The 14,561-nt window shown below is 44.4% G+C and overlaps 1 protein-coding gene across 1 annotated transcript in view; it reads left to right on the top strand.

The window, feature by feature from the left end:
* The window catches only part of LOC115075357 (AP-3 complex subunit beta-2-like), a 90,139-nt gene that overhangs the window by 55,758 nt on the left and 19,820 nt on the right, over positions 1–14,561 (top strand). The window contains exons 16-17 of the mRNA XM_029575667.1: positions 8,358–8,464; positions 12,399–12,630. Of these exons, the coding sequence (XP_029431527.1) occupies positions 8,358–8,464; positions 12,399–12,630 (339 nt within the window). The remainder of the gene's footprint in view (positions 1–8,357; positions 8,465–12,398; positions 12,631–14,561) is intronic.

Here is a 14,561-nt window from a genome sequence, read left to right on the forward strand (position 1 = left end):
ACCGTCCTTTATTTACCCGTTCCACCCTACTCGTGACTTTAGAAACCTCGGTGTGTCCCCTCTCAGCCTTCTCTGTTCCAAGCAGAAGAGCTCTAGCCTGTGTAGCTTATCAACGACAGGAGAGCTGTTCCCATTTCCTTTTGCACCTTTTCTAGTTCTGCAATGTCTTTTTTGAGATGGGATAACCAGAGCATTGTGTACCTGTAGTTGGGATCATTTTTCCCTATGTGCATCATTTACCATTTTTCTTTTAAATTTGGAATGTAGCCAGTTAAGGTAAAAGTAATCCAGCTACACATACCTGGGTAACATTAAACCTGCTCTGCGGCATACCCAGCCAGACGAAACACTCTGCCCCAGAACATCCCTGGAACACCTTCAACGTATCTGGATAAAATGTATTCAGTTTCAGGGGCCAGAAATTTAAACTTTGGGGTTTGTCCAGGAGACTGAAAAGTTATGGATATTATTGCCTGTTTTCTGACTTTGTTGTTCTCCACTTTGAACTATTAGGGAAAAAGCAAAATATAAATAAAGTTGATTTGATTTGATTTGAAATATGGTCATGAGCAATCCTGAGATATTCATATTGCATACCTGAGATAAAACATTTATGGGAAAAAAAATCTTGAATGATGAAAGGACCTAAGGCAGATTATTTTGGGAAATAGTTGCTGTTTCTTATTCACTATGATGCGCCCTTTTATTGGAAAGAAGATGAATCCATCTGTGCTTCTCGGGCACACCTCACATAGCTCACAAGCTTACTAGTTAAAATCCCTCCTCTGCAGTTTGAGTTACTGCGCAGAGGAAACACCCAGGAAGCCCAAGCTGTGTTTATCCTTTCGTGAAACTGCCAGACAATCTATTAGTGCTCAGCATTATAAGGATAACTTTCAAACAGCTGCGGTGTTAACCCATGTACGCGTTTTTTATGGGCGCACAAAAATCTCCTGTATTTTATAACCTGCACGAATATGATATACACAGGTTATAACATACGCACAAATGTACCCTGCAGCATGTGCTCATATGTAAAAACACTTGAATACATATTGCATTTATCTAGATAAGTTCCAATTTATCAGGCTAGATAGCGGCAGAGCTAGTCCATAGCCATAGAAGTCTTAAAACGCTACTTATCTGGCTATGTCAGATAGCTGGATGCCTAGTGCTTTCTAGAGTTATCCAGCTGTCTGACATAGCCAGATAAGTAGCGTTTTAAGACTTTTATCCGGCTAAAGTAGCAGCTTCGCCGGGTAAATCGGAACTTCTCTGGATAAGTGCCACTTTCAAGATTTAGCTGGATAAATTGAAATTCATCTGGATAAGTAGCGTGCAACTGCTTTAATTGCATAATTTAACTTCTAAAAATAAGCGGATGGAGATTTTACCTGCATAATTTACATGCATTTAGTTTCCCCCCACCCCCCCTTAAGCTGGGTTTTACGTGTGTTTCCTAACAATCACGTGGCAGTGAAATTACCGGTTTTACCAATTAGTCTAAGTTAGCCCGGTCATCTGCAGGTTATCTCGAGCCTCCTGGCTCTTCAGCCTCAACTCCCGCTGTTTCACCCAGACCCCCACCCACCCTGTCAGTATTTTACTTTTAGGACATTTATTCCTGATAAAGGGCAGGCGTAAATATAGGAGAGTGAGTTGCCAAATCTATGCACGTAAATCGCTTATAAAATAACAACTTACACACATAAATGTTGACCACCCCCCACCGCCTCAGAACGCTCCTGGCCCACTCCGTTTTTCCTCACGCACATCTTCTCGTGCACCCTTACTCATGCATGCATTTTGAGGTTTATAAAATAGCACATGTGAGCGTGTGCTATTTACATGCGAATATGCTGATTTTTACACACCCAACTTAAGAAAATTCACCTTTGATCATCTAATAGCACAGCAAGGGAGAGAAAAATAACACCGCATGATTTCTTGGGAGGGGAGAAGCACTTGTTTTTATAAAGAGTCCAAAGATGTGATGTGACTCACTTTCTGGAAGGAGACTTTTAGTTACATCTAGGTTTTTTACCGTATATCCCAATGCATTGTGGTATTTGTAGTCTTTGCTCCTTGATTTCTTTCATTTGAAAATTGAAACTTAGTGCATCGCTTTGGGTGATTTATCGTAATCTCGATTTATACATATTTTAAAATTAAACAAATGCATTCGCAAGGGGTGTCAAAGCCAAGATTATCCTAAAGTGTTATCCAGAAACTGTCACTTAGCAACTTTGAAGCAAAAGGGAGCCGACCATCAAACCACAGAGGAAGAGAATCAACAGGTTCTGCTTGTTATTATGGGAATCTTTATCAGGAGATAATTGTTCCAGGGACACCATCAGGGCTGGTATAACAGAAGGAGAAATTTAGATTCCCGGATCATGTCTTCTGCACCCCGGATTGGCCTTGGTTGGGGATGCCACAAAAAGCAGCCCCTGTGGCTAGGGAATAGGGAGTTGTGGCTGACATCAACAAGGATGACAACTGGTGACTGGATTTAGAGTCCATGATACAGGGTTCAGGAAGGTTCCCAAGCGTCAGGACCATTGTTGCAATGTCTAGACTAGAAACAGAAGGGGGGGAGGGTGGAGAGGCAGTCTATTAAAATAGGAGAATAATCCCAGGTAGTTTTGAATATCATGATGGGTCCCCCAGCATAGATTCCGAGTGAGCTGGAAGGAAAAAGGAGGAATTACCAGGCTATAAAATCAAGAGAAATTTTTGTAGGGAAGGAACTTGATTTTCTAATTAGAATGTATATCCTTTTTGTTATGCTTTGATTAAAAAAAAAAAAACATTTTGCTGTTTTTAGCTCTTTGTACTTGCTATAAATGTGAAGATATTTAGAGCCGTGGTGGATTCTGTCATAAACCTAATCTAAGCATTGACATCCTGGTCCTGAAACTCCTCCAAACTACTTTGAGTTGTGTCTGTGTGTGTGTGATCTGTCCGTGGTACTGAAATGTCATTAAAGAATGTTGTATTATGCTGTGTGGGGATTTCAAAGGCAATTTTCAAAAGCCATTTACAATGGAGTAAATTGAAAATTACTCACTCTCCCTTCACAACATGTGAACTTTAACCTGTATTGAGTGGAGGCATTCCCGGGGGTGGAGGTAGGGATAGGGCAGCGAGCACAATAATGCACAAAATTTTGCAGTTTCAAATCTATGCACAGAAAAAGCAGTTGAAGATTTCTGTAGGTACATTTTCTCTATGCAGTTTTCCTTGGAAAAGTATGCACGTACTTTGTTTCTGTTTCAGTTCCCCATCTTATCATCAAAATACCCTCAAGATTTGAAATACCCTGCAAGATTTGAAATTCAATAGTAAGGGAACCAAGATGGCCGCAGCTTGAGAGGTACCCTGAGAGAACTCTCTCTGGGTACCGTTTCTGGGTTCAGTTTTCTTGCTGCAATTATGCCCCATACAAAACGGATGGCGAAGTTAAGGGAGAATATTTCTTCTTCTCCCTTGATGGACTTACATCAGCCCTGAATTGAGAGCTTTTTCATAGCTCCATCACCAATCTTTCCGGAAGCAAGGGCTGCTTCGGGATCCGATGCGGAGTGAACGCTGGCTCTTTTGGTCGAAGAGATCTCACTTAGCCCTGGAGCTCTGATAACGCCTTCCCCTCTGTTCAGTGCAGCTTGTGCTAATGTGGAGGTCCAGCCAGCTTGCCCCGAAGGGGAGCATGGAACGCTGGCATTAGGAGGGACTGATGCAGAGGGCTTAATTAGAAGTAACATTGTAGCCATTTCACCGGGAGATTTAAATCCTGTACTTTCATTCTACTTGGAGTCTTTGAGGATGGAAGGTCCTGTGGTTCAAGTCTCTACTTCAGCTCCTCCAGGAACTGAAGTAGGCAATAACATCCCTACGAATGTAGGCGGTGGGGAAATCAAGGTATGTCCGATACCTAAAGCTGTTTTGACTAAGCCCACAGTGATAACAGTAGATGCTGTCTGGATCGTAGAAGTATCTTTGGAATCTGCTATTTCCTCCTTAACTACTGTTACTTTGGATACTATTTTTATTTATTTTTTATTTATTGGTTTTTGTATACCGTCACTCGGATTCCACCGTAACGGTTCACAACAATAAATAATAATACACAATAAATATACTAAAATCAACTTCCTAGGACTAAAAAATAAAACAAATTACAATCATTCAGATAAAAACAACTCATAAAACAATTACATAAACTTATCCTACGGCTGTCCCTCCCTCCTTCTATCTTATAAAACTGTAAAATCATAGCATAAAAACAGAATTTAAGATGGGTTGGGGTAGGCCTCCTTAAAAAGCCAAGTTAGCTACTGAAAGATTGGTTACTACATATGGTGCAAAACTTGAAGATTTGGAATCTCAATTATCCTCTGTTGAGAAAGTTCAACATAAACTGGTCGTCTGATTTGGTTTATTCTAAGAAGCTGGAGAACGTTGAGAATTCCTTGAGAAGTTTGAATCTGAGGGTTCTTAATTTTCCATTAATTAAAATGATTTCCCCTTATGATTTATTTAAGAGTTACGGGGTAGATTTTAAAAGGTGCGTGCGTGCGTCCATGTGCCGATTTTATAACAGAACCATTAACGAAAACTCACTCATATATTTGAACTTAGGGACTAATTTGCCCAACATGGCTTATACCCTTTGCTGGGCCTTTTGGTCCTTCGGCGACAGTTATGTTGGTGCGCATGTGTCACAAGTGTGCATGTTTTCCTTAGTTAAGATGTAGTGTTTCCATCTCTGTAACACCCAGTGCTTTCTGCTTGGGTTGTAGGCACACATGTATCAATTCAGTTTGTGCATAAAATTGGTTGAATTATGAGTTAATGGAATGCAGTTCATGTGATTGATATATCGTACTGGTCCCCCACCCTCTCCACAGCTCGACAGTGTCTGTTCCTCTCTGCTCGTGCACCCACTGCATGGCCAAAACCAACCGGACTGGCAGGAAAGTGAAGGCTGCTCCTCCTTCTGATGGCCACCTCTCCTTCCCGTGTGGTTCAAATAATCAGCTGTATTAACCAAGCGGTGCTCTGTAAATATCTACGGAGCACTGGGCCGTTCCATCAGCTGATTGTTTGCTTGAGCCACACAGGGAGAAGAAGCACCAGAGGCAGGAGGAGCAGGTTGGGGAAGTGTGGGGTCACTAACTCTGCTTTCCCGCTGCTCGGGGTGAGGGAAATTAAGTGTGGGGAAGGAACAGGGTAGTAAGAAAAGTAATCAGATCCAGTTTCCTGCCAGCGGGACTTGATTGCATACTTTTCTCTTTGAAAATTTGCTACAAAGTATGGGCACTTAAAGTATCCATATTGCCCCATAAAAGGTGCTTTTTCCAAAGAATCAAAAACCCATTGAGTGGGAAGGATAATCGGGTAATTTTATCTTTAGCTGAATTTTCAGCTGAACGTTGACCGGCTGTGTTTTCACTGAAAATTCATTTAAATCTCGCCGGACACGATTAGCCCAGCCAGATTTAGAGCATTTATGTGTGGCTAAACTCGAGCAGTTAATGCTGAAAATCAATGCCAATCGGCTGAAACACAAACCCACCTGGGACTGCTCCACAACAGCCCCTTTGCTGCTCGGCTAAATTTGGTCACCCTTGCGAGTAACGGGATAAAATGTAGCCTGTTGTGGGGGGGGAGACATTTTTAACTGGTTAGGTTTGGTGGCCTTACCACTGCCCCGCCCCATAAGTTAGAAATACATGGCCCTGCCAGGCCGCATGTGCAGGACCCCCGCCCAGATCCCTCAAAGTCAGCTTTAAAAAGCTTATTTTAAAGGACTGGTGCCAACCTTCCCTGCCTGCTTCCAGTCCTGCCGAAATTTTGCTTTCCTGGGCCCCCCCCTCCCGCCCCCCCACCTCAGCTCTGTGCCTCCCAGCCTCCTCTTGAGCCTGGATGGTGGTAGCAGCCTGCCGCAACCCGGGCCCGGCGTTTCCGCTCAGCCTTGTAGCTTACGCTTCCAGCATAGCTCCCCCAAGAGGCAACACTGAGTTTATGCTTCCAGAGTGGCTCCGCTCGCAGTGCTGTGCATGCTGGGTACAGGATGCGGCAGGCTGCTACCGCCATCCGGGCTGAAGAGGTACGATTTAAAGGTATCGGGAGGGTTAAGGGGGGATGGCGGGGCAGAGCAGCCCAGGAAGACAAATTTTGGCTGACGTTTGGCAGGAGCAGGGAGCAGGTTTAGGAGGTGGGAGGCTGGCACCGGCCCTTTAAAATAAAATTCTTTTTAAAGGACTTTTGTGGGTTTGGTGGGCCGCAGGTGCAGCCTGGCAAGGCCTTGTATTTCTAGGTCAGGAGAGGGATGCATGCGGACAAGGTATTAATATAGCCACTAGGCTCATGACTTTAAAAAAAAAAAAAAAAAAAAAACCACCCTACAGCTCCACTTATTTGGCTACATTATTTTGACTATAACCAGTTAAGGCTAAAGTTATACAGCCACGTGAGGCCAGATAATTTTAAACCTAACCGTCAATATTCAAATGATAATCGGTTAGCTTTATAGTTACACAGCTCCCATTAGCCAAGTAACTTTAATCAGAGGTATTCGGCAGGATGTTTATCTCACTGAATATCCGGGATATCTTACTTGGCTAACTGTAGCTGAATAAGTTAATCCAGTGGAAGCTTTTTTGGCCTGTAGGAGTTCACAGACTATATCATTGGTGTAAAAAAAAAAAGTGAAAAGACTCTTTCAGGTCAATATTCAAAGAGGTTTTTCCCGGTAACTTTAAATTATGCAGAAAAATCCCAACCAGCTAAATTTTACTTGGCTATATCATTAACCGAGTAAAATCTACCTGGATTAAAAGAGGCAAGGATAGTGCATGCCAGGTTGTGCTGGACATCTACCCAGGTATTTCCTGGGTAGAGAGAGCCAGTTAAGTCAGGTCATGCAGATCGCTGCTCAACGTTATTCAGATAACTGCGCCTGGCTGACTTTAGCCAGATATATTCAATGGCAGACTTACCCAGGTAACTTCATGACCACCATGCTGCTCAATATCTCTTTCTCTGTATTTTGGGCTTAAATTTAAGCACAGAACTGTGCTGAATGTGGTGATGTTTATTCCTTACCAACATTATAAAAAAAGCTGGTAGTCAGGATACATGTACCTCACAACAGGCAGATGAACCAAGTAGAGTGGCTGTAGGCACAGAGGGTAGATCCAAGATGCAAATGCAGAGTCGTGCCGGGCCGGCCACCAGAACCTGAGGGCTCAACCCAAGAAGAATGAAGAATCCCAGATTTGATGACTGAAGATCTCAGTTTGGATACAGACCAGAGTGGACTCATTTGAATTTTGTTTGTACCTGGGTTTTGTGAGTCAGAAGGGGATGAGCACAAAAGAAAGGTGACTCATTCCCTGGATGAGATAAGCGTCTCCTTGCATGGCTGTGCTTGCTGCAGCCATTCCTGTATCTTCAGTGGCAGCACTGGGCTGCAATATATCCGTTTTTGATTGATGCACTGAGAGTCCTACTGACTACACCGTGCATTGAGAACTCATCAACAATATGCTCAGCTTCCTGCCAGGGCCGGTGCTCGGTTTTTTGCTGCCCTGTGCGAACAATTACTGTGCTGCCCCCCACCCCAGTTAATTCATTCTCTGTCCCGGACCCACCCAAAAAAAGCCCAGCTCCCTTCAGTGATACAAACTTTAAAAACGGACACCCCCCCCCCCCCCCCCCCCCCGTACCAATCCCTGATGTAAGGGTATGAGGTGCCCCAGATGAACCTTGTAGCCTTATACAATGCACTCCCCCCCCCCCACTGCCCCATTCCATGCACAGTTAAGAGTTATGCATTTTTATTTTACATGAAAAATATCAAAGTACAGTATTCTGAGTTATTTCCTAAGCCTTATAACAGTTTGTACTTTACAACCCCCCATTTCCCTACAACCTATTTTGTAAACCATTATGATGGCGTTATTTTAACGTTTCCGAATGACGGTATATAAAACTCCTTAAATAAATAAATAAATAAAAATATCCCTTACATTATATTTACATGCATTGCTGTGATGCCAACCAGAAATCCCTGCAAAAAAAACTCAGCTTCAGTGGTCACTTGCTGGCATATGGTAAAGCGGGAGTTGAAACGGAATATTCTGTGCAGAGGTGCTGTGCTCGTGGAGGGAGGGAAGGCAGTTGTTGGCACGGGCATGACCCTTGCCTGCACAAGAGCAATACTGAGGGGGGGACTTCTCATTCAGCCCTCAGCCAGCAAGGGAATCTGGGTTGCTGGGCAGCTCTGGGAATAAAAAGGGAGCGGCACATGACCATTGCATGTTACTGACTTTCCCTCCATGCTTTTATAGTTACTACTCCCACTACCCTGCCCGTATCGCCCAGCAACGTCGTGTCCGCCAGCCTGGTGACTGACCTGGAGGGACTTTCCCTGACTGACACCGCCTTGACTCCTTCTGTAAGTAACTAGCGGTCTTCCAGGAGCATCTCGTGACATCTTACAGAATGTTGGCAGATCAGGCGGGGTTCTCTCACTGCAGCCAAGAAATCTCAGAAATTCACGCAGAATTCACTGGGTAAAGTTGCAAGTTTCTCCCATCTCATAAATGTGTGCAGTCTGAAAGAGAGTGGGTTGGGGAGTAGTTGCATCATATGAAAACAACTACAAACCACATTTCTAAACTTTGCCTGCAGACTGAACTCTTTTCAGTGGCCATGGAAGAGAATACAGGCTCAGATGCAGACTCTAGCCTCTCGTCTTCTAGTTTCAGTGGCTCAGACTGAGAATGCTGCAGAAATTAAGACTCACTGGGTGATATATTGCTTTCCCCCTGCTTCTGCCATATAATTGGTGGCATGGTGATGGCACTGAATTTATCAGAAAATGGTGGTCACTTTAAAATAAAACAACATGATACCATTTTAATCTGTTTTAGTTCTGCTGAATATAAGGCGATGTTAAATAAATTGGAAGAATTGGGTATTTTCTTATAAGTAATTAGTACATGATAGCAGATAAAGACCAAAATGGTCTGTCCAGTCTTCCCAGTTAGAGATTCATCCAGTTTAGTTATATGCACACACAAAATCTTTATGCAGCTCTACATCAATTCCATCCTCCTCCTAAGTCTGGTATTTGCTCAGTTATTTGAAAAAGATATATTCATGTCCCTTAGCCAGATTGAAAGCAAACTTGGTTCTAGAATACCTCTCTTCTAATATTTTCAGTTAAGATACTTTCTTCTGAAGGCAGGTGATTATCGACAGATCCTCAGGGATACACCCTCTTTGGAATCTAGTTTATCTAACATTTAATTCTATAACAGGATTATTATCACGGATCTATAAGACTGTTTTGAGAGCTGGTTTGAGCTTGAACTACCTGAGATAATCATCTCATCTCTCCATTAGAACTAATTTGTGGGATTAAGAATCACATTCAGTGTTATGACTGTTCAATTTGTAAGGAACTACTATGCAAGTTAATATACAATGCTTGAGTAAACTATTCTCTCCTCTTCTGACGGAACTGTGAAAGAGACTCATTGTTTCTTCTGCATGTGGCGAGACTGTCCCAAGATACATTTTTTTTTTTTGGAAAAACATTCAAAACACTATTAAAGATGTAAGTGGCATGGCACACAATTTGGAGCCCAAATGGTACTTACTAAGATACTTGAGTAGTTCTGTTGCATTTGGTTATGTTAGAACGCGTGTCTTACATATGCTTCTAGCTGAAAGACTAACCATTGCTAAAATGTGAAAAGTAGATGTTGGTCCAAGCCTTTCAGATTGTCTGGCAAGTGTCGGGCAAATTAGCGTAGAATTTCTTTTCCTTTCGTTTTTGTTTTCATTGTATGCAATGTTCATAATCTATTGAATCTTTGTTTTCTTTCTGTAATGCTATTTTGCTTTGAGTCACTTGGATTGCAGTTGAATATGCAAATTGATTACTGTCCAGTTAAAAAATAAATAAAAAGTTATTTAAAAAAAACAAAACACTCCATTGCTGGTCTGAGGCTCCCCCCAAAAAACCTCTAGGGCCCAGGATAAATAAACAGCCGTACAACCATATGACACCGTCCGGGCGCCATTTTGACGTCTTGATAGCACTAGATTCAGGGCCTACCGGCACCAGTTTCAGCCTGTGCCAGAGTGGCAGGAAACAAGGTGGCCTTCCTCTTACCCCTTTTACTAACCAGGACTCCCTATGGAAGGGGGAAGTGGGGGCTGAGGCTGTCCCCAGCCAATTTTGGGGGAAGAGGGTCCCCATTTCCTTTTTTTTTTTTTTTTGGGAGGGGGTTTAAAATGTTTATTTTGGTTTGAAAAATGAACCAAACAGAAAAAACATTAAAGCCCAAATTTTAAAAGCCCGGCACTCAAAAAGCGAAGGTAGGAAAAGGAGTTTTAGAGGTCAGGGAGGAGAGGGGGAAAAGGAGGCAGAGTAGTAAGGTGGATAGGAAAGTTCCCTCCCAGTCCGCTCCTTAATTGGAGCAGACTGGGAGGGAACTGGTGTAGGCCCGATCGCGTCGCCACACGTATTATTTTAAAATCCCCCCCCCCCTTGTGCGCATGAGACATCACCCACCCGCACATATACGTGCCGATATAAAAATCGGGTATGCATACGGGAATCATATTTTATGACGTGCGCCGACGCACGCATATTATCAAATCGCCATGTCCCTATGCGCGCATTGGAATCCACACGCTTTAAAATGTACCCCTAAGTGAACTGAACCCCCTCTCCCCCCCGTGTTTAAAAAAGGATTGGATAAGTTCTTGGAGGAGAAGTCCATTACCTGCTATTAAGTTCACTTAGAGAAAAGCCACTGCTATTATTAGCAATGGTAACATGGGATAGACTTAGTTTTTGGGTACTTGCCAGGTTCTTATGGCCTGGATTGGCCACTGTTGGAAACAGGATGCTGGGCTTGATGGACCCTTGGTCTGACCCAGCATGGCATGTTCTTAATTTCTGTGGGTCGTACACCCCTATTTTCTTCTGGGATGCATTAATTAATCATATGGCTTAATGTCTTATTTTGTACCTTCTTGTTTCATTTCCATAACACCTTTATCATATGATTATCTGGTAATCATAACTGTCATGATGTGTTTTATGTAACGAGTTCTTGTTAAAAATAAAGTAAAAAAAAAAAAAAAGAGAAGAGAAAGAAAACGGTGTTCAGAATTCTCCAGAGAAAGTCACAGGGCGCCTGCTCTCAGAAAGAAAATGTTGAGCTGAGAAATGATTGGGAACCAGATGGTCCTGGGCCACTTCAGCATGCAGGGTTCCCAGGTGCAGGCCAGGCCTCTTGTACCTTCTCCTTCATCCAGCACTGCCTGCAAGCGCTGCGGGAGAGCCATTCTGGTGACCAGCCTAGAGCAGCCCGGGATGGCACCCCAGAGGGAGTGAAAGCAGCCCCCTCAAACCAAAGGGCTTACGCTGGGGATGACTAGGGAAATGCAAACGTGAACTTGCCTTTCAGCTCCGAAGACCCGAGCTTGCATTAAATAAGAAGGGGGTTCCCTGGTCTCTGCACCGGCTCCTGAAACAGTCTTGGTTCTTCACGGCACAGTTTGGCGTTGCTGCTCACTGCTCAGGAGCGGAGGTGGGAAGTGTTGAGAATGCCGGGGGCAATTTTGAATGCCCCATATTGTTTGCATTGTATATGAGCACTTTTAGCCTTGTGTATTTGGCAGCAAATATTCCAAGGGAAAACATGCCCATTGTCTCCCTTTGAGAAATTAGCAGCCACAATGTGAATGTGCAAAACGTGTCCGGTTATTTCACACCTCCTGCTGTGCAAGCAGGTGAGGCAGGATAAAATAGCAGGCATACATTTGGAAATGGGATATCTGCGTGCTGTTTTATTCCCTCCCAGAACGCCTCCTTTCAACCCAGCTAAAAGTAGGCGCAGTGTGGAAGATCACACGGACTTTTTAGCCAGCCAAGCCATTTTACCCAGGTAAGTCCCTCTTTACCTGGCTAACTGGCTGTGAAATTTGTTCTCTCCATGGGCAAAGATTAAGGGTCATTACCAGAGCTGTGTGAGACAGTCTTGCACAGTTCACATCCATACTATAGCAGACTTTAACCAGAAAGATCACAAGTCACACTTACGGTTTATTTTAAAGAGAAACCATTCCAGTAAACATGCATTTTTTGTCACAGTAATAGTTTCTCTCTCTCTCTCCTTTCTTCCCCTTTTCTCCACCTTCCCTCCCTTTATCTGTCTCTTCTCTCCCTATGTCCATGCCAACTACCTCCATCCCTCTCCTCCCATATTCCCAACACCTGTGCACCCTCCCTCTACCTTTCTGCAATCTTTCTTCTTTCTGCCCCCCTGGCTTTCTCTCATTCTGTCCCCCACAACTCCTCGCTCCAGATCATCAGCCCTGTATTTAGCGCTGTGAAGACCTATGAATTATTGCACCGAATGACAGGTGAGGGCCTCTCCGTGGAATACTTCTTCAACCGCCAGCCTTTCATTCCCGACCCCCACATGGTAGCTGTTCAAATCCAGTTCTCCAACAACACGGATTCGGAAGTGAAGAATGTGCGGATCACCGAGCCCAAGCTTCAGTCGGGGATGAGGATCCAAGAGTTCAAGGAGATTGGTAAGCACCTGCATGCCAAGGCAGAGATGAGCAGCACTGGGAGCGCTGTCTGCCGCCCTCACCTCCTGCAGAGACAGAAGTCACTTTGTGAACGTGAGGCATCCTGGCTGCCTTTATTGGACTTTCTTCCATTCCATAGCCACTCAGTCGGCTGATCAGAGCCACTTTTCTTTGACGAAAGATATCTCAGTCACTGCCCTGAAAAGGGGGCTAATAAAATTTAAGCCACAGTCTTCCCTGACGTTATCAGAAAGCAGAATGCTAATTATCCAGTTAGCTCAAGAAAGCAAGTGAAAAACTGCAAATTCTCATTTTATTAAAGAATATAGAAAAGCAACATTACGTAGGCTTTCAGTCCTAACAGATCTGTGATCCTTGGCTCTTCTTCTTCCTCCTTCTCACTGGGTTCTCCTCAGATACAACTGCGTTTGATCTGGGACATTTCCCCTGCTCCTCCTTCCATCTGATTCCATAGATGGGTCAAGCACTGCTGCACCTTCTGCTGCATGAGAGAGCAGGAAACCGTTTGCTCTAGATCCTTCACTTCCTCTTTAATGTCTGGACAGTAAGGGGTCAATTTTCACAAAAGTATTGCTGCCTGAATTAGGTCCCCACATTAAGGAAGACTTCCAGCTGAATTTATGCACCAAAGTTTTCAGCTGGAAATGTATCTAAATTTAGGCCTGCAATTCATTTGCCTAGATGTACGGTCCCAAGTTAGCCGGCTGATTTAAAATTGAGCGTGCATGTGCCCATGCACATGAAACAGATAAGTATGAGAGAAAAAATGTGTGAAGCTTGCTGGGCAGACTGGATGGGCCATTTGGTCTTCTTCTGCCGTCATTTCTATGTTTCTATGTTTCTATGTTTCTATCTGTGCGAGAGCAGAGATACGCTACTGTTTTAAATCATGTGCGCACTTACACACATAGGGGTAGATTTTAAAACCCCTGCACACATAAATCCTCCCGGATTTACGTGCGCAGGGCACTCACGCGCCGGCGCGCCTATTTTGCATAGGCCGCCGGCGCGCGCAAAGCCCTGGGACGCGCGTAAGTCCTGGGGCTTCCTAAAAGGGGTGGGAGGGGCGTGTCCAGGGGCAGGAGGCGGTCAGGGGCGGGTCCGGGGGCAGGCCGGGAGGGCGGTCCCGAGTCTCCCGGCACTGCGGCCTGTGCCAGGGGATGCCGGGGCGGCGCGCGCAAGTTACGCCTGCTTCAAGCAGGCGTAACTTGCCCAACAAAGTAGGGGGGATTTAGGTAGGGCTTGGGGTGGGGTAGATAGGGGAAGGGAGGGGAAGGTGGGGGGACGCAGAAGGAAAGTTCCCTCCGAGGCCGTTCCAATTTCAGAGCGGCCTCAGAGGGAACGGAGGCAGGCTGCGCAGCTCGGCGCGCGCAGGCTGCCGATTTTGCGCAGCCTTGCACACACTGACCCCGGATTTTATAAGATACGCGCGGCTACGCGCGTATCTTATAAAATCTGGTTAACTTTTGTTCGCGCGCGGGTATTTTTTGAAGATCTACCTCATATGTTTTTAAATACACCTCCCGTGCGTAAGTCTGCACCTAATTTTAAGAGAGAGTTCGAGCAAAGTTACTTTGCATATCTTCAGTGGGACTTTGCTTCCTTTTATGCGCACATGTAAGTGGATTTTAAAACAAGCTCACGCGAGAGGCATCCCAGTTTTTCAGCCAGTTTGCCCAATTAATACCGTGGTCTTCAAGATCCCTCTTCATCCTGCATGCCTCCCAGTTGACCTGGATCCTTCACCCTATCCCACAAGCCCTAAAACGCGAGATCTGCAGACTAAAATCAACCTCTAGGGGGTCAGTATTCAAAAAGTTGTTCGTTTATCTAAGTTAGCCCGATAGACATATCGGACTAACTTAGACGGGATATTTAGCAGCACGGCTATGCTGCTGGATATCCCTGGA

Source organism: Rhinatrema bivittatum, chromosome 13 (genome assembly GCF_901001135.1).
Source record: "Rhinatrema bivittatum chromosome 13, aRhiBiv1.1, whole genome shotgun sequence".
Lineage (NCBI taxonomy): Eukaryota > Metazoa > Chordata > Amphibia > Gymnophiona > Rhinatrematidae > Rhinatrema > Rhinatrema bivittatum.